The sequence below is a fragment of the Acomys russatus genome, chromosome 14, assembly GCF_903995435.1.
Source record: "Acomys russatus chromosome 14, mAcoRus1.1, whole genome shotgun sequence".
NCBI lineage: Eukaryota > Metazoa > Chordata > Mammalia > Rodentia > Muridae > Acomys > Acomys russatus.
Genome location: NC_067150.1, coordinates 31181196 through 31202211, shown reverse-complemented (window position 1 = coordinate 31202211; position 21016 = coordinate 31181196). Strand labels below are relative to the sequence as shown.

General features: G+C 37.1%; 3 protein-coding genes across 3 annotated transcripts; 1 reads left to right on the top strand and 2 right to left on the bottom strand.

Moving 5' to 3' along the window:
- Positions 1-3597: 3597 nt before the first annotated feature.
- On the top strand, positions 3598-4530 carry LOC127198316 (olfactory receptor 149-like). The gene has a single exon (XM_051156212.1). It carries the CDS (start codon positions 3598-3600, stop codon positions 4528-4530), a length of 933 nt encoding a protein of 310 aa, XP_051012169.1.
- Positions 4531-8337: 3807 nt separating this feature from the next.
- On the bottom strand, positions 8338-9263 carry LOC127198319 (olfactory receptor 8D1-like). Its single transcript, XM_051156215.1, is given in 2 exon segments — positions 8338-8660; positions 8663-9263. Coding segments are annotated over 2 exon segments (924 nt in total).
- A 10310-nt stretch (positions 9264-19573) lies between these two features.
- LOC127198318 (olfactory receptor 8D2) lies at positions 19574-20500 on the bottom strand. Its single transcript, XM_051156214.1, has one exon. The coding sequence runs from the start codon at positions 20498-20500 to the stop codon at positions 19574-19576; it is 927 nt and encodes a 308-aa protein (XP_051012171.1).
- Between the last annotated feature and the right edge of the window lie 516 nt (positions 20501-21016).

The window sequence follows — 21016 nt, the reverse complement described above, 5'->3', positions numbered from 1 at the left end:
AGGCTGGCACATTGGAAAAAGATCTTGTCATTTCTATTTACAAAGCTCTATTGTTTGAGTCTTGATTAAGAGTGTAGTAAAGTTAAATCTAATTGGTCCCTTGGGACTACCAATGACTAAATTATGAAAACTCCCCAAGGGCATCTGAGAGAAATGACTTAGGGGGTAATAAATGTATTCAAAACATGTTAGCATGCACATGCCATGAGCATCGTACAAACACCAAACCTCAGACTCCGAGACTAGAAGATACTGAGTTCTTCTAAGTACTAAAAAAGATGACTTGGGTTATCTTTAAAATACTGTAAAACCCATGCTTCATAAAGTGGGAAGCATCTCCACTTCCAATATTCTTGCAAGGATTGGGTTGGACATCATCAGTTAAAGTGCCATAGTAAGTTCAAGGTCAGCCCGAGCTGGTGAGATACCATCTATCTTAGAAAACCCAGGGTCTGGCATATAGCTCAGTGATAGAGCACTAACCTAGCAAGCTTACATGCTGGATGTAATTCTGAGCACAGGGAAGGAGTCCACCCGGAAGAAATCGATCAGGCAGAAAAAGTGTTTCTATCTTTCTTTTCTTTTCACTAAGGACACTTTACTACTTATTCACTGAATAAGTGGCATCTAAAAGCAGATGCTTCTGAATACTCAGATCTTTAAAAATGTTTTATTTTTTAAAAAAATGGTTTTAATTAAGAAGAGTACAGAAGAATTTTCTTAGATGCAGGTTTTAATAAAGTATTTTTCTCTCTCATAAGCATGTAAAAGTGGTGATTTATATATTCTGTGGCATTTATATGATAAGCTAAAAATTATAACTGTATATTAGGGTCCCATCATGATTTAACTTGATTTTCTTTTGGTTTACGATGTTGAAGATATGTCTACAATTTATTTAAAAGTTTTGCTGAAAAAGTATTTCAAATCAGTTGTGTGATTTTCTTGAGCTAGAGAGATTACCTGCCTTTTTTTGGTTTGCATTAAAAAAAAATGATGGATACAATTTCTTGTTGGATATATAATGTGTAAACATTTTTTCTCAAGGTTAACTAAATTTTTTTTGTAAAGAAGTATTATAGAATTTTGAATTTACTAGCTTTCAATTTCAAGCAATTTTAGACTTATGTCTACAAGAATAATACAATTTACTAATATCCAGTGCTAGAGTATCTTGATGTCACCATGTATTCTGCTTTATAGTTTGCTACCTTTATTTATTGTTAATACATCAATGCTATTACAAGCATCACCGCCTACTGATAAAATTTTTAATTTTCTTCATTGTCATCTAATGAACTACTATGTTGTCAGGGAACTCCAGAAATCACCCACTGCATTTTATTTGTTTTTCTCTTTAGTCTCCTGTTGCCATAACTGCTTGGTATGTTTTTTGGGGGGGGGTTGTTTGTTTGTTTGGGTTTGGTTTTTGCTATCTTTCATGATTTGAACATAGAAAATTTTATTTTTCATATAATTTAGTTTGTTTTATTTGAAAAGAATCATAAATTCTAATTGTGATGCCTGAAAACTAAGGTAACAGGAAAATGTCATTTTAATATGTTGAAAAAGTATTTATTCAAAATTTGCTTATAAACCATGATATATGTAAGTATAACTTTGTATAAGTTGTTATCTAGAATAATTGACTTTTTATTTTGTATTTTCTATATAATTGCTCAGTTATTACATAATTAATATGGAGAAGACTATTCTTGGGCTTCTTTTGTACAGTTTGATAAAAATAAATTAATCATATATTCAAGAGTCCATGTTCTGAACTCTCTACTTGGTCCTGTTGAGATATGTTCCTACCTTCAATAATGCATGTGAATTCAATAAAGCAATGGTAAAGTAAGTATTAAAATCAGTATTTTGAGCTTTACCACCTTATTTTGTATATTAAATGGAGAAATGATTAATTGTATTTAATTAGAATAAAAGTTAAGAAAAACTGCCTACTACTAGCTTTTGTTTTAATGCAAGCTATAGAATGAGATTTTATTATCATTAAAATTTTAATGTTTCAAATTGGCATTGAGTTGGTTGTATAATTTAGTTTGAAAACAGATTTTTCTCTATCAAACTGATTTTTCCAATCTATGAAAGTACTATTTTTTCCAACTCTAGATATTTATTTAGATTCTGGATTGTGTTGAAATTTTCTGGACACTATTGACTTGCATTTGCTTTTTTATGTGAATCAAAACTGCAAATATCAGACAAGCAGTTCCTCCTGTTTGACTTTATATGTAATGCTTCCAGAAATATCTGTAAAGTCTTTACTGGGCTCTATTTTGGTTTGCTTCCAAGGTTAAACATGAGACAAGTGGTTTGAGTTGTCCACATCTGTGTGATGATGCTTACTTTCATTCTATACACATAATACCAAGGAGCAAGTCTGGCTTTGTTTGCTTTCATAATTTCCTTGACTGTAGAAAAACACACTCCACCAACACACATACACACATGGAGAGAGAGAAAGAAAGTGAGAGAAGGAGAGAGAGAGAGAGAGAGAGAGAGAGAGAGAGAGAGAGAGAGAGAGAGAGAGAGAGAGAGAGAGAGAATGGGTTAATGTAAGGATTCTCTGTCAAAATGTTTATCCACAAATTTTGGGTTTTATGCTGTTCACACATGTTTTCAAAACTCATAAGAGTTGTCATGAGCCCTTTTGGAAAAAAGCAGGGAGAAGAAAGAAAGGGAGAGCATAAGGAAGTATGGGAAAGGAAACTGAGAAATGAAACTTTTTTTCCAACAGTTTCTTTAGACAAAGATCTATTGCATCAGGTATCTTGGTGAAAATATTGATTACATTATATATTGTAGTTTGATTATCCTGAACAATCATGACATGATACTATAATTTATTTAATTCTTTTACTTTTGAGATTATAATATAATTAAGCTGCCACTTCTTTTTTCTTTCCACCCTTTAATCCTTCATTATGTCCTCCCCTTGCTCTTTTTCCAATTCAAATGTAGCCCCTTGGCGGCGTGCTCTGCCTTAAGGAGGACTGATCCTTCCACTTGGTGTGCTCTGCCTTAAGGAGGACTGATCCTCCCACTTGGTGTGCTCTGCCTTAAGGAGGACTTATTTCAGAAGCTCCACCAACAGAATTTCAGTCCTGGTACTTTAACTCACCTTCCAACTAAGCCAGACAGCAAGAGGAGTTAAGAAGCAGAATCTCTTTTATAAATAGGGTGTTTGGGGAAATTTATTGCTTTTTCAATGCTGGCTTTCTTTTGCTTAGCAAAGTCCTTAATAAAATTGTTTTCTGTCTAAAATCTTAAATATAATACTTGGCAAAGCTATTTTTATATAAATAAAGTTCAAATCAAGGTTGAACTTAATACAACTCATCAAAAATTTAAAGTCCTCAATTATACTAATAAACTTGTATTGTCTTCATTTTTTCCCTCAATGTAGGTCTGCCTCTAAAACATAAGAGTGTTTGTTAAACATCATCATCATCATCAACAACAACAACAACAAAACAAAATAAAAAAACATATACATGTGAGAAACTCCTGGTTTGGATTCAATGTTTGTGTCTTGGATGTCAGTATTCTGGTTTGAAGTTAGTCATTCTCAAAGCTATGAGGAATCTCTCAGTAGTGTCCCAATTTGTCCTGCTGGGCATCCCGCACACAGAGGGTCTGGAGACCATGCTCTTTGTCCTGTTTTTGTCTTTCTACATCTTCACGCTAGTGGGAAACTTGCTCATATTTCTTGCAATTGTCTCCTCCACTCGGCTTCACACACCCATGTATTTCTTCCTGTGCCAGCTCTCAGTGTGTGACATATTTTTCCCTTCTGTGAGCTCTCCCAAGATGCTGTTCTACCTCTCAGGAAATAGCAGAGCCATCTCCTATGCAGGCTGTGTGTGCCAGCTCTTCTTCTATCATTTCCTGGGTTGTACTGAGTGTTTCCTGTACACAGTGATGGCCTATGATCGCTTTGTTGCCATATGCTACCCACTACGGTACTCAATAATCATGAACTACAAAGTGTGTGGTGTACTGGCTATAGGGACATCATTTTTTGGCTGTATTCAGGCTACCTTTCTGACCACTCTCACCTTCCAGTTGCCCTACTGTGGTCCTAATCAGGTAGACTATTACTTCTGTGATATTCCTGTCATGCTAAAACTGGCTTGTGCGGACACATCAGTTCTAGAGATGGTAGGGCTCATCAGTGTGGGCCTGATGCCTCTCAGCTGCTTCCTCCTCATCCTTACCTCCTACAGCTGTATCCTCTGCTCCATTCTGCAGATCCGCTCTGCTGAGGGGCGGCATAGAGCCTTCTCCACCTGCAGTGCCCACCTCACCGCCATCCTCCTCGCCTTTATGCCAGTGGTCCTCATATACCTCCAGCCCACCCCCAATCCCTGGCTTAATGCAGCCGTTCAGGTCTTGAATAACCTGGTTACACCTATGCTGAATCCTTTGATTTATAGCTTGAGAAATAAGGAAGTAAAATGTTCTCTGAATAAACTGATTCAGCAAGTACCTAGTATGTCTAAAAAGTAACAGAGAAAGGCTTAGAACCTCATACTTTAATGAAACTATAGCTTCTTCAAAGCTATTCTTTTCTGTGCAATGGGTAACATAGATATCACCACTGCTTTGAAGACTTGGAGATAAGACGGAAATTATTCAAGGTGAACAAATAAATTGTTTTGTCAGCAAGGACTGTCTCTCTCCAATGGGCAAATTACATGGAATTTTCTTTTACTTTGCCTGACCTATGCTCTTATCTCTACAACTTTCCTTTTACTTCTCCCTCAGTCTACTGCTTCTTTGTCAACATTTGATTTTTCTAATTATCACCCTGAATAAGCGCACTTTTATTTCAAAGTCTTGGGGTTCTTGATAGAAATGGAAGTGTTTCAATCACATGGCTTTACCATCCATTTGTGACTTCTGAAACATAACTAAGTCATGTGTTGCAAAACTTACTCCTGGGTGGGACCCAATCATGCTATTACAGATGGAACAATGTACTGATATCTTCAGCTACCTGGAAAACCATTGTGTAATGGTCTCATACCAGGAGATATGAAAGAGAATTGAGACATAGTAGACAGGGACATCTGGTGAATGAAAGACGGATTCTGTTGGTTTTTCTTTCTAGAAAATACGAATTTGGAATTGGGATCATCAGCACACCTAAATGATCATACCAAGTCCAAACTGCAGTTGATTTGTCACCTGTGCATCCTCCTATAGATTTCCTTTCCTCCTGTGTGAATCAGTGATAGACAGGTAGAGACCGTGCATTTTATTTAGTTATTTATTTGTTTGTTTGTTTGCACACACTCATATACATAAAATAAATAAAATCTTTTAAAATGTTTTTAAAATTTTTGTTAAAAATTCTTTCTTATAAATTTACATTAAGGCTTTGTGATTCATCAAGCCTGTAAACTAGGTCCCAATTTTTTAAAAATAAGCATTCTTATATAAAATTTTCTAATCTGAATAATAACATATCTCTTGTAATATAAGAGTCACTCATGTTACAAGTAGCATATTTATTCATTAATACAAATGAATAAATCATAATTGTTCTTAGTCATAACAAATTATCAATAGACAATAGTTCAGCAGATATGAGTGGGGTCTTTGAGTGAACCCCCCCGATTGCATTATTACTCAGTTTTATGTATAATAGCACAACTGATAGAATGAAATAAATGAACAGTAAGCACAATTAAATACATTTAGAATCATTATCACCAAGGAAAGCAAATTAAAAACATAAAATATGCATACATTAAAATTGGTAGAATTAAAATTATAAAATGAAATTAAGTTAGGCTTTAAAAACAGACCCACTACAACTCCTATTCATAAATAAACGTTAAAACGTTAAATTACTTCGTTCACAGACAGTTTAGCAGTGCGATAAATTACTTAGAGCTCACTTAACATAATTTACAAATCTTTTATCTGGAGATTTCTTTAAATTAAATTATATATATGATCATAACATTATGGAACTAATAGAAACTTTATTTGCAATAGAATAAAATACCCTGCATGATCACCAATAACTAAGTGAATAGACTGTGATAAGTCCATACAAAACTATTCTAAACAATTAAAATGGATTTATAAATAAGTATCTAAATGTTATTTTGGATAAAAAAAGCTTAGCATAAATTAATAAAATGTGTGCTTACATGAGATGATAGAAATCACCAATTGGGTCTGATAATAGGAAAATCTGCTGTTGTCTAAGGGCTGAGGTCAAAATAGGCGTCTGAAGCATAATCAACTGTGTGATATTTTGACTGCAGCAATCAATAGGTCTAAAATTTATAAATGTGTCAAAATCAATCCATCTTTCTTCTTACATATGTGCAGTTTCATGTACTTTTACTTCCCCTGCATAAGTGTGTGTGTGTGTGTGTGTGATAATATTCCTCTAACATTTAAAAAAAAAGTCTAGAACAATAAAAATGTGTAAATTAATTGCAGAAACTAGTATATTTGAATGATGAGTTATTCTTTTCAAATATTACATTTTTACTTATTCAAGTCTACTTCTGGATCTCTGGGGAGTATTTAAGAATTTCCCTCAGATAAGTTCTTCACTCTTCTTGTTCAGTACATGCACATATAGTCTGTCATTTTATCATTGGTTCACAGAGGGGTTTATGTCTTGCAGCTACAATAAATTTACTACTGAATTCTGGGTGTTAATTTACCTCCTGATTCTTTACTGAAGTCTTAGGTTAGTTTTATTCCTGATTCTTTAGGGATTTGGGAGTAAGCTATTATATTGTCTTCGATTAAAAAATAACTGTATTCCTTCTTTCCTCATTCTTAAACTTCTTGGGGTTTTCTTATATTGCAGCTAATTGAATAATAATTTATACTTAATAATAAATCATGATAGAATGGGTACTCACTTCCTTTTCTTTGTCTTAGTCCAAGGAGCTATTGACTAATAAGGGTCAGGACCAAATGGAAATCAAGGACAGTGACTACTCTGAATAGAAAAAACAATTTAATCACATTGAGCAGAAGCTGCAGAATGAAACAGCCAATATTTTTTTGCAACGATTTGTTCTTGTGTTTCTTTTTATTTTCTTGTGCATTTGTCTTGTCTTCTCAAGGAATAACAGATGAATCTACAGTATAGCTCCATATTTAAAAACATTAAATATTCATAAGCAGCACCCTACCTCTCACATTTCAGCTTTTTTTGAAACATAATGTAGAATTTGTATTTTAACAGTTATATACATGTGTATGATGCAATTTACATTTGGATTGTTTTTAGCTCCAACCCCTCTCACTCCCCTCCTTCTCCTGTGTACTCCCCCTTTTCCTATTAAGCTCCTTTTCACATCATGTTTCTGTTCCCTGGTTATGGCTGGGTGCACCTGTGGCTGTGGGGTTAGAATTATGCTTTGGAGTCTCGTGGGCATAGAGGCAAGATAATGAAGATAGTGGATCCCCACCTCCCAGATTCTATCATTAGTCTGTATATCAGTTCTGTATGGAAAATACGACTAATGACTATCCATATAGACATAATTCCAAAATACTATCTAAATATTCATGTTTACACCCTTAGGTGAAATGTATTTTTGACACTAATGAGAGAAGATTTCATTTACACTAAACAGTGGTAAACAGAGACTCCTGGCTATATAAGATACCTAGAATAAATAATAGATAAATCCTGAAGCCTAAACAAGGCATTTGCTTTATTGTCCCCTTTAAGGACAAAAATATTGCAGATGAGGGGGAAGGAGGGACTGTAAGAGCTATTAGGGAGAAAAATCAGTGAAATTATGTAAAACAAACATGAAACAGTTATCCTAATCATGAATTTTAAAATGTTGTGCCTATTTCTACTGTGCCTGCATAAGACAGAGCCACTCAAAGTTATTCATGGATTGTGAAATGGATTCATGGGACCACACTCCATGCTGTTGTACTCCAAACATAGAAAGGTTTAAATAATCAGCTATTGAATATTAGGATAAGAAGACTCAGGTTAGAGCAAAATATGACATACTATTTAATTTATATAAAAGAAAGTAGTTTTCTGTCAAAGCAATATCAGCTTTACAAAATCATTCTCTATTTTATTGGAAAATCGAATCAACAATACATGGTAAAGTTTTTTTTTTTAAATATGGATAGTATATAGCCCTGTTGTATAGTTCTGGTCTAACATATAGGATGCCCTGAGAGTAACCTCAGTACCACAAACATAGATATGCTATATATTTCAAGAGAGAAATTAAAATGAATACAAAGATCATATTTTCATGAGAACAACTTATTTTTCCATCTATCATTTGCCTAAAGTAAAACTTATCTTCCTATCAAGAATATACCCAATGCTTTCTTCATGTCTTTGTTCCTCAAACTATATATTAGTGGGTTCAGCATGGGGATCACTGTGGTATAGAACACAGAGGACACCCTCTCTTCCTCTAGAGAGTTACTTGAAGGAGGCTTAAAATACATGAAGGTGATAGACCCAAAGAAGATCCCCACAGCCATGAGATGAGAGCTGCAAGTTCCAAAGGCTTTGGATCTGCCCTTTGATGACTTAATGTGAAGGATGCTACAGAAGACGAAAACATAGGAGACGGCAACAGCTAGGGTGGGTACCAAGGTGTTAATCCCTGCACGATAAATAGGAGAAGCTCATTGAGGTGTGTGTTAGAACAGGAGAGGTTGAGGAGGGGAAAAACATCACAGAAGTAATGGCTTATAATGTGAGATTTACAGAAGCTCAGTTTCATCATAGCACTTGTGTGAGCCACAGCAGAGAAAAGGCCTAGGATGAAGGCAATGAGCACTAACAGTGCACAGAGTCTAGAGGACATGATCACGTTATACAGCAATGGTCTGCAGATGGCCACATAACGATCATATGCCATAGCAGTCAGGAGGTAACCTTCAGCCACCACAAGGATCACAAAGAAAAAGAGCTGGGCCATACACTCGGAGTAGAAAATCAAATTTTTCTTCTCAAGGAAGTTCACCAGCATTCTGGGTGTAATGACAGTGGAATAGCAGAGATCAACAAAGGATAAGCTGCTGAGGAAATAGTACATGGGCGTGTGCAGCACTGGGCTGACTGTGATGAGCAGGATCATTCCCAGGTTCCCCACCACTGTCACGACATAGATGGCCAGGAACAGGAGGAAGAAAGGAAGTAGGAGCTCTGACTGCTGTGTTAATCCCACCAAGACAAACACAGCTGCTGCAGAATGATTCCCAGCGCCCATTCTTTGTCGATATCTGTGAAAACAGAAAATAATACTTTAGTTTATTATCACACTACAATGAACATGCTTGATCTCATATAAAAACTAAAAGTTGCATCACAGAAGACCTTTACCACACTTGTGAATGCAACCAAAGCTTCAAAGAGAGATTTGAGAAGTGCCAATGTATTGTTTTCATCTTCTTTTCAGAAACATCTAATGTATCTCCTTTAATTTCTCTCCAGGTTGGCTCAGAATTTTGATCACAAATTAAAGTGCTTCCTTATGAATTAAAAAAAATCCTTCCTGGAATTTGAAGCAAAATAAAATTTATCCCAAGGAGAGAGAAAAAAAAAAAAAAAACATCTGCTGACAGGTGAAGAGTAGAACTTCTGTGTGTGTTTGCTCATGCATTTAACAACACGACTCAAAGAGCTGAGAAGGAACTCCTGTGGCTTTGCTTCAAGTTGTGGTGACATAGGGTAGAGTATTAGCCTTGTATCTGTTGTTAAACTCTTTTTTCAAAAGTACAAAACAAGCGAAGTGAACCAACAAAGCAAAATTTCAATAAAATAAATCAAGAGAAAAAAGTGGAAAAGATATCGAAAATTCTAGCACTGTTTCTCCAGTTTCATTACATACCGTTATTTTCAAAGTACCCACCAAAAAAAAAAAAAAAAAAAAAGGGAAACAATGAAGACTCAGTCCCACAGCATTGCAAATACTCTTTGTAAATCTCTAGCTGGAGGGAAGGTAGACATGTACACATGTGAACGTCATTGACTCATTCCAAGAAGGAAGCTGTCTTTAACCAAGTGTACTCATCCAACCCAGCCTGGATCATGCTATGTTGGTAAAGCCCAGGAAACAGCTGTTTTCCCCACTGTACTGTGATGAAACCCAGCCTCCTGTGGCACAACTGCTTACCTCAAAGTTCACAAGGAGAGTTTCCTCTCACTCAATATTTCTCAAGTGTGTCAATTGCTTAGCACCCTAATCATAAGCTAAAAAGCCATTACTCCTGAAACCCCTAAAACCAATGGACAATCATTACAAGACAGGAACATTTGTTCTTGAACCTGCTAGAAGAATGCTATACTATAATCTTGATCCTTTTAGTAATTGAGGCCCACAGTGGTTCGACTCTGGATCTGAACAAATAAAAGCATGTGCTACATTTCTTCCCCCAGGAACATCACAATCCAGTTCCAATTGAGCTGAAGGAATGGCTGTAATTTGATAATGTAAAGACCCCATGTTTATGGCTGACTCAGAAGTCAGTCTACCCTTTTGAGGGTGAAATGCTTTTCTCATGGAGTATTTTAGATGACAAAGTGTGTTGTCAGGGTACAATATTTCTTCCATTTAGAAATGATGGCTAGAAACAATGCTTACCATCCTTGAGTCCTCTCTTATCTTTTCTCTTTTTCCTACCCCCTTTTTTTCCTCACATATTATATGTGGATTCTGTGTGCTTTACCTACATTATGACATTACATTCCTTGGAACCCCTGAATGATTATATATTTCTGATCTCGTGATCCAGGTTAGGACAATTTCAGAGTCTATATGAACTTGAGTAGGTTTTCCATAAGAGATGGTTGATATTTTACAGACATTTGTCATCTAACTAACCACAAAGCAGAGAGGATGAGTGATTGGCAATATGAATCATTTTAGATGTCGAAGGGTGGTCCAGGTTTCTAAAGCTTTCCCGAAAAGGCAATGCCCAAAAAGGGGCATGGGGTCCCCTTGCAAAAAACAACCTGAGTGTGGAGCTCTTCTTAGACAGGCTTAAAACAGCAAGAGACCAATTCCAGCTAAGAGTACTTTATCTGAGAATTTTACTTCAGTTGCAGAAAATTAGGCTTAAAGAAAACATAGAACAGGGAAAACTGATGTTTCTGCCTTCAACAGTGCTTATCAAATGGGATATAAAACATTTGAAAAAAAGAAAAAAGTATTTTACTAAAGCATTATTCTAATGAAAAAGGCCTAGTGTGACTAGCTTTGAGCTATACAGTCTCAAGATAATCTGTAAAGATGAAGAACAAGGCCAACAAAGAGGTACACAAGAGTTCAAATGAGCATTTGCATCTTGCAGGTAAAGCAGAAATGTTGCATGTGAGTGAGCATGACTCTCATGCCAACTGTCCCTCTATGAGATCTCATACTACTGTCATAAATGAAACTGGGTACTTACCTAGGTCTTTCCACAGAAACTAAAATTCTTATAAATTGCTTGGTTTCTTTTTCACGTAACAGTATTAAGACTTTCAAAGAAATACCTTCTCCTTTCTTACACAAGGTATGTTAAGGTCTGGATGAATTGATATTTTTTGGCTCAAGTGAAATATCAATATTCATCTAATTTATCAGTGTTCAAAAGCAGATCACATCTAGCTCCCAGTACCTATAATCATGAGTGTGATATTGAGCTTTTATGGGATGCTCCTGAGGTTTGGGATTTATTAGAAATACAAGCACTGATTAGTTCACAAATTCCCTATAGTCCCCAGCATTTAAGAAGATCCTGCAAGAATGACTTCTTGCCATGTGTTACCAACTGTCCCAAGAGTAATGATGATGGTTGTAAAGAAAGTCCTTATGTCTTTAAAAATCTTCTATGAAGATAGAAAATTAAGTCAGATGTCAGATGCTGGCTTTTTTTTTACTTACATTTTATTGGGTTTTTTTTATACATAAAAGAATTTCTTTTGTTTATCTTTGAGTAACTTAAAACATAAATCAAAATAAACAAACACTTTGTACTTTATTTGAGTGGCGCCAAGAGAGTTGCTACATTTGAGAGCAGGAGGTAAACAAGGTTTCAAACACTGAAGGTGTCATCACCAGATGGTTGAGTCAGACGTATGCATGCTTTCCTCAGCCTCAAGCCCAGATAATGTGTGCTTTTAAAGATTTTCCTGCAGCGATATATTCATAGATTTGGTACTCCACCATTATATAGAGAATTCCTCCCCTTACTGCATTCTCTCCTTTTGTTTTTGTTGTTGTTTGTTTCTTTTCTTTTCTTTTTGATGTAAAATCTTGCTGTGTAGCCCAGAGACCCAAATTTGCCATTCACATACATTAGCATCCAAGTGTTTAGACCACACAGATTCTCTGAATCTTAAAAAAATTATTTACTGAAAAATATTTTTCTCATATCATATATCCTGATTATGGTTCCCCCTCCCACTGATCCTTTCAGTTCCTCCTCACATCTCCGGCCATCTGGATGGAACTTCTTTCTATCTCTCATTAGAAAGCAAACACACTTCTAAGGAATAATAAAAAATAAAGTAAAACAAGACACAACAAAATCTAACACATCACAATAGGACAAAACAAAGAGAAGAAAAAAAGAGCCCAAGAGGAGGTATAAGAAACAGACGTAGAGACCCATAAGAATCTCATAAAAATGCAAAACTAGAAGCCATAACACATATGAAAATTACCTGCAGGGAATGTGTGCGCTTCCACGTGTGTGCTTGCGTGTGTGTGTGGGGTGTGTGTGTGTGTGTGTGTGTGTGTGTGTGTGTCTGTGTGTGTCTGTGTGTGTACCATCTACTGCCAGGCTACCTTAATAGTAGTCTACTTATCTATTGAGGTTCCTTTGGAGAAACCAAATTTTCATTTGCAAGTGGTAATCTTTTGGAGACAGCTTCTGAGTTAGGGATGAGGGCTTGTGTCCACCTTTAGTACAGCATCTGATGCACAGTACTGTAGCCCCTGTGAATGCTACAAGGTCTCATCTGTGAGCAAATCCTGTTGATTTAAAGTGGATGGAATTCTCCATGCCCTCTGTTTCTGATATTCTTTCTGCCTCCTATTCCACTTCCCATATGTTTTCCTAATATGGTATTTTATTCATTGTAAAAAGATATTCTACTTATATAGTTTTCTTTTTTAAAATTTTTTATTATTAATTTATTCTTGTTACATCTCAATGGTTATCCCATCCCTTGTGTCCTCCCATTCTTCCCTCCCTCCCCTGTTCCCCTCTTTTCCCTCCCCTATGACTGTTCCTGAGGGGGATTACCTCTCCCTGTATATGCTCATAGGGTATCAAGTCTCTTCTTGGTAACCTGCTGTCCTTCCTCTGAGTGCCACCAGGTCTCCCCCTCCAGGGAACATGGTCAAGTGTGAGGCACCAGAGTACGTGAGAAAGTCATATCCCACTCTCTACTCAACTGTGGAGAATATTCTGACCATTGGCTACATCTGGGAAGGGGTTTAAAGTTTACCGCCTTTATTGTCCTTGGCTGGTGCCTTAGTTTGAGCGGGACCCCTGGGCCCAAATCTGCCTATCATAATGTTCTACTTGTAGGTTTCTAGGACCCTCTGGATCCTTCTACTTTGCCATTCTCCCATGCTTCTCTCATCTAGAGTCCCAATAGGATGTCCTCCCCTCTGTCCCAGTTTCCTGGTAAGTGAAGGCTTTTGTGGGACTTGCCCCTTGAGCTAGTATGCAGATATAAGTGAGTATACACCATTTAAGTCTTTCTGCTTCTGGGTTAACTCACTCATTATGATCATTATATAGTTTTCTTAGGTACTTTGGAGGAAGCTTTTTCTTATATATACTTAATTGTAAGAAAACTGATTAAATTTAACCACACCTTACATATACTTCTTCATTTTAAACTCAATTTGATAAGATTGTCCAACAACAGCATAGATGACTCATGCTAAGCATTATAAAGCCTGGAAAACAAGTCTTGTCAGATAATCAAAAGATACATAAAATATTCTTCATATATAAAGGATACATTTCAATGATTAATTTCAGTTTTTTTCAATGTAAGAGGTGTATGTGTAGAGGGTGATTTCATTTTCAGGACACCATGATTTTATCCCATGTTTGCCATTTCCATGCTATTATTTTGTGTAGTCTGTGATATATCTTCAATAATTGCAGTTCTTTTTGCTTAGAGACAGCTTACATTAGGATGAGCAATGCTAGGGAAACTATTCTTCTTAAGGAGCTAATGGCAAAATAACAAAACTTTGCCTTGAACCCTCTATTGATTCTTTTTTTTTTTTAATTTTTTTTTATTAATTCATTCTTGTTACATCTCAATGTTTATCCCATCCCTTGTATCCTCCCATTCCTCCCCCCCCCCATTTTCCCATTATTCCCCTCCCCTATGACTGTTCCTGAGGGGGATTACCTCCCCCTGTATATGCTCATAGGGTATCAAGTCTCTTCTTGGCTACCTGCTGTCCTTCCTCTGAGTGCCACCAGGTCTCCCCCTCCAGGGGACATGGTCAAATGTGAGGCACCATAGTACGTGAGAAAGTCATATCACACTCTCCACTCAACTGTGGAGAATATTCTGACCATTGGCTAGATCTGGGAAGGGGTTTAAAGTTTACCTCCTGTGTTGTCCTGGCTGGTGCCTTAGTTTGAGTGGGACCCCTGGGCCCAAATCTGCCTATCATATTGTTCTACTTGTAGATTTCTAGGACTCTCTGTATCCTTTTATTTTGCTATTCTCCCATGCGTCTCTCATTTAGAGTCCCAATAGGATGCCCTCCCCTCTGTCCCAGTTTCCTGGTAAGTGAAGGCTTTCGTGGGACATGCGCCTTGGGCTAGTATGCAGATATAAGTGAGTATATACCATTTGATTCTTTCTGCTTCTGGGTTAACTCACTCATTATGATCATTTCTAGCTCAATCCATTTATCCACAAATTTCGGGAATTCCTTGTTTTTAATAGCTAAGTAGTATTCCATAGTGTATATGTACCACAGTTGCTTTATCCATTCTTCTACTGAGGGACACTTAGGCTGTTTCCATGTTCTAGCTATTATGAATAAGGCTGCTATGAAAATGGTTGAGCAAATTTTCTTGTTGTGTGTTGGAGCATCTTCTGGGTATATTCCAAGGAGTGGAATAGCTGGGTCTTGAGGAGCCCTATTCCCATTTTTCTGAGGTAGCACCAGATAGATTTCCAAAGTGGCTGTACTAACTTTAAACCCCTACCCACAGCTAGCCAATGGACAGGACATTCTCCACAGTTGAGTGGAGAGTTGGGTATGACTTTCACACGTATTCTGTGCCTCGTATTTGACCCCTGGAGGGGGAGACCTGGTGGCACTCAGAGGAAGGATAGCAGGCTACCAAGAAGAGACTTGATACCCTATGAGCATATACAGGGAGAGGAAGTCCCCCTCAGTCACAGTCATAGGGGAGGGGAGTAAGGGGGAAATGGGAGGGAGGGAAGAATGGGAGGATACAAGGGATGGGATAAACATTGAGATGTAACAAGAATAAATTAATTAAAAAAAAAAGAAAAATAAATAAATCCCTTCCTGTAGTTGTGAAAGGTGTAAATATATTAGCATTTGAGACTATTTTGCGTTTCTACATTTTCTGACTTAGGAAGTTTGAAGTAAGATTAGAAGTAACAAGCACCGTTCAGGAGGCCTTAAAGAAATTGTGACATCAAACATTCTTTATCTTGTAGAGTGTACTTTGTCTGGTGTTTCTGATGCCAGGAGAAAACAAAGAAGAGATATTTGTCGTGGATAAATTAGTGATCTATCTCCTCATCATCTGAGATGATTGTTTCAAGATAAACAAGAAAGCCGGAATTTCTGTTAAGAAATGGATGATGTATTTAAGATTGGTTTTCCCTTGCTTTCTTTCTTTGGTAGATATATGTAGGTTACTGTGAAAGATACAGAACCTAGTAAACACACCCTATAGACATGCTTTAAGAAATCAAGTTTCAGAGTCATGGATTCCTAGTAAGGTTCTCTGTACCACAGCTGGTTAAATTTGAACTAAGAGTTTGACTGTGTGACCCAGTCATAAAAAAGTGATAGCCAAGGGATGACAGGAAAAGAGACAGGAAGACAGTAGCTACTGGACAGAATACTGAAACAAATACTCCCAGGTAAAGCTGAGATGTTGCATGTGAGTGAATAAGATTGTTACGCCAACTGTCCCTCTGTGAGATATCAAAGTGTGTCATAAATGAAACTGGGCACTTGCCTAGGTCTTGTACAGAAAGTAAAGTTCTTATATGTAAATTGCCTTCTTTCTTTTTCATGTAACAGACAATTATTATGGTATACAGATTAATGCTTCCTCTTTTCTTACACACGTTGTATCAAGTGCTGAATTAATATTTTTGGCTCAAAAGCAGATCACTTCTAGCTTCCAAGGACCTATAATCATGAGTGTGATATGAAGCTTTTATGTGATGCTTGGGAGACTTGGGACTTTTTAGGAATATGAAGCACTTATGAGTTCATAAATCCCCTATAGTCCCCAGCATTTAAAAAGAGCCTGCAAAAATGACTTTTGGGCCTTATGTAATTATCTCTCCTAAGAGTAATGATGATGGTTGGAAATGATGATGGATGGATGGATGGTTTTTTCCTTGTTTTGTTTTTGAACTAGAACATTCTAGTGCAGCACAAGGATTCAAACTTTCAATTCCCTTCCCTAGCATCCAAGTGTTTGGATCACACATCGGTCCAACTGCTTTGGTTCTTTTAGTTTAATGAAATTTATTTACTGAAAAATATTTTTCCTACATAATATATCCTGATTATGGCTTCCCCTCCCTGTGAATCCCTCAGTTTGCCCTCATATCCCCTTCCATATGAATTCAACCTCTTTCTATCTTTCATTAGAAAACCGATAGGCTTCAAAGAGATAATAATAAAAGAAAGTAAAATAAGATACAACAAAATGTAATTCATCAGGATAGGACAAAACAAAGAGATGGAAACTAGCCTAAGCGAAGACACAAGAATTATATACAGAGACCCATTTGTTTGCATACTCTGGAATCCCATGAAGACACTAAACTAGAAACCATGATATATATATTCAGATGGCCTAAAGAGTATATATATTTAAAAATCCCTGACATGAAAATGTAAGACAAGGAATCCCCAAAGATGCCAAGGAGCTCATTTTCTGTTGGTCATACATTGCTGGGCATGGACTCCACCCTTCATAGTAGTTTATATACCCATTGAGACTCTCTTGGAGAAACCAAAGTTTTACTTGTAAGTGGTCAAAATTGGATATAGCTTATGGGTTAGCAATGAGGGCATGTGTCCACTTCTCCTTACAGTTCTAGGACAGCATCTGGTGCAGACTCCCGTATTCCCTGTGCATCCTACCTCAGTCCCCACATGTTCTTATGTGAGCCAATCCTATTGATTTAGAGGGCCTTGTTTCCTGGAGTTCTCCATCCCCTCTGATTCTGATATTCTTTCTGCTCTCTCTTCCACTTTCTGATGTTTGTTTGTCTGGTTTTAATATTGTCTTCTATTCAGTGTAAATAGACATTCTACAGATGTAGTTTTTTTGGGTAACTTGGAGGAATCTTTAATCTGTATCTTTTTATTTGTAAGAAAACTAATTAAATTCGAGTACACTGTATATATACTTTTTAAACTTTAAACACAATTTGATGAAGTTGTCAAACAGCAGCATACATGACTTAAGTTAAACATTTTAAAACCTGAAAAAACAACAGATTTCAGATAGTTAGAGAACAACATATCATATTGTTCATGGTAAAAGAAGAATACTTTTCAGTGAGTAGTTTCAGCTTTTATTAGTGTAAGAGAAGTTGGTGTGAAAGGTATTTTTATTCTTGAGCACACCCTGATTTTCTTTCCCATGCTTGCCATTTCTTTGCCATTAGCTTTAATAATAAGGATATGTCTTCAGTCATCGCAGCTCTTTTCGCCAGGATTACTGCTTATATTAGGGTGTGCGTGCACAGGAAACTATTCTCCTAAAAGAGGTAATAGCAAAATGAAAAAGTATTGTTTTGAATTCTATTTTTTTATGGTTGTTGTAATGTCTTCCATAAATATAGTGGCTTAAATTAACAGGAACTTGTTAAGTTACAGTTCTAGAGCCATGTTTGATATTAATTTTAACTGTCCCAAACAGATGCTTAGACTGCACTTCTCTACTTCTAGAAGTTCTTTTTTATAGTTTTTACATTTTATATTAATTTATTCAGATTACAACTAAATTGCTATCCCGTCCCTTGTATCCTCCCATTCCTCCCTCCCTCCCTCCCACTTTCACCCTATTCCCTGCCCCTAGGTCTATGACCAAGGGGAACCTCATCCCCTACTATATGGTCATAGGCTATCAAGTCTCATCTTGGTAGCCTGCTTATTCTTTCTTTGAATGCTACCAGGCCTCCCCATCAAGGGGAGGTGGTCAAATATAGAGCACCAGAGTTCATGTCAAAGTCAGTCCCTGCTTTCCACATAGCTGTGGAGAATGTCATGTCCATTAGGTAGATCAGAGTAGGGGTTCAATGTTTACTATTGTATTGCTCTTGGTTAGTGCAATAATTTTAGCAGACCCCCCCCCCCGTGCCCTGACCCACCCATCACAATGTTCTTCTTGTAGGTTTTTAGGACCCTCTGGGTCCTTCTATTTCCCCATCTCCTATATTTCTCTCACCTAGAGTCTCAGGATGTCCTCACACCTATCCCAACCTCCTGGTAAGTGAAGACTTTTGGGGGACGTGTCTTTTGGGCTAGTGCCCAATTATAAGTGAGTATATACCATGTGAGTCTTTCTGCTTCTAGGTTAACTCACCCATTATGATCATTTCTAGTCTCATCCATTTGCCCACAAACTTCTATAAGTTCTAAGTGAGAAAAGATACAGATTGTTTGAGCTGCTGGCATGCCTCACTGTGTCCATGCATCACTCATGTTTCTACCTTGTGGCTACAAAGGGACAAGTACATGTATGAAGTACCTCATGTCCAACATTCAGTAAAATGTTTTATTCAAATATAGCTGTGCTGCCTTTACTGTCCATCCAGTGACTGCATTCTTTTATTATAATGTTATCATTTTAGTATTTATACCCCTTTCTTTTTATCAATTTTTATTCCCCTTAAAGATTCCCAGAGATTACACTATCCATCAGAAAACTATAGTGTTTGATAATTTACAAAATTGACCATGTCCCCTGGAGGGGGAGACCTGGTGGCACTCAGAGGAAGGACAGCAGGTAGCCAAGAAGAGACTTGATACCCTATGAGAATATACAGGGGGACGTAATCCCCCTCAGGAACAGTCATAGGGGAGGGGAATAATGGGAAAATGGGGGGGGGGAGGAATGGGAGGACACAAGGGATGGGATAAACATTGAGATGTAACAAGAATAAATTAATAAAAAAAATTTAAAAAAATGTCTCAGACATTCTCAAATATAAAATAATAATTTCTCAAGTAATGTTGACTATTTTATCTGAAGGAACTTAATACAAATAACGTATGAGACCTCCTGATGTTTCATTTTTCTTTCTCTCAGTTTGTTAGGATGACTGCCTTCCCCCCACTACCCTTTTGAGTGCATTCTTAACGTCCTTGTTCCTCAGGCTGTATATGAGGGGGTTTAGCATTGGGATCACTGTGGTATAGAACACTGAAGACACTTTCTCCTGTTCCATATTATTGCTGGAAGGTGGCTTGAAATACATGAACGTTATAGACCCAAAAAAGATGCCCACAGCCATAATGTGGGAGCTACAGGTGCCAAAGGCTTTGGAACGTCCTTCCGTGGAACGGATGCGAAGAATGCTAGTTAGGATGAAAGCATAAGAGATGACGACAGCCAGTGTAGGTGCTAGCGTATTAATACCACCAATAATAAACAGCAGTACTTCATTGGTGTGGGTGCTGGAGCAAGACAATGTCAACAAGGGCAGAATATCACAAAAATAATGGCTGACAGTATGAGACTCACAGAATGACAACATTGTCATTCGGGTGGTATGGACAGTAGCTCCAAAGACACCCAGGGAGTATACCACAACCATCATTATGGAACAGACCCTGTGGGACATGACAATGTTGTAAAGCAGTGGGCTACAGATGGCAACATAGCGGTCGTAGGCCATGGCTGTCAGGAGGTAGCCTTCTGCAATGACAAAAATGAGGAAGAAATAAAGCTGAGTCATGCACTCCCAAAAGGAGATGATGTTCTTCTCAGATACAAAGTTCACCAACATCTTAGGGGTAATGACAGAGGAATAGCAGAGGTCAATGAAGGACAAATGACTGAGAAAATAGTACATGGGCGAATGAAGTTGAGAGCTGATGGTGATTAAGAGGATCATGCACAGGTTTCCCAGCACTGTGGTCACATATATTACAAGAAACAAGAGGAACAGGGGGAGCTGAAGCTCTGGGCGTTTTGTGAGTCCTTCGAGGATAAAGTCCATCACTGAAGAATGGTTCATAGTAGCCGTTTCTCATAAAATGTTACCTATAAGAATAAGGGAGGGAAAGGGTTGATGGTGACTGTTATATTCTGGTTCTCTTTTGATGGACAGAATCTCTGAAAACCTCATTTTCCCCATGCATTTGTGTACTCCAAAGACTTTTTTTTTTAAATAAATTATTTCTTTTATTTTTTTGAAAATCGTTTCCTTTTCTCTTTCCTCCCTCAAATCCTTCCCTTTACTTCTTTCTCTGTTTCAAATCCACAGCCCACTATTCATTAATTATTGTTATATGAATATATGTATATGTGTATACTTACATAGTTCTTATTCAACCTGTTCAGTCTGTATCATGTAATTTGTATGTATGTTTTCAGGGATGATCATTTGTTATTGGATAATAAAGTCATCATGCTCTTCCTAGGAAAGACAATGTCTTCTGCTGTCAGTGTTCCTTAGTTGCCTGGAGTGCTGTGTATAGAGTTGAGGCCTCATGCGTGTGCTTCTAAAGCTTGAAGACAATGACTGGTTAAC

What these genes read in the sequence shown, in the direction of transcription:
- LOC127198316 (XM_051156212.1), top strand. Translation starts at nt 3,598, where the DNA reads ATGAGGAATCTCTCAGTAGTGTCCCAATTTGTCCTGCTGGGCATCCCG.
- LOC127198318 (XM_051156214.1), bottom strand. Translation starts at nt 20,500, where the DNA reads ATGAACCATTCTTCAGTGATGGACTTTATCCTCGAAGGACTCACAAAA.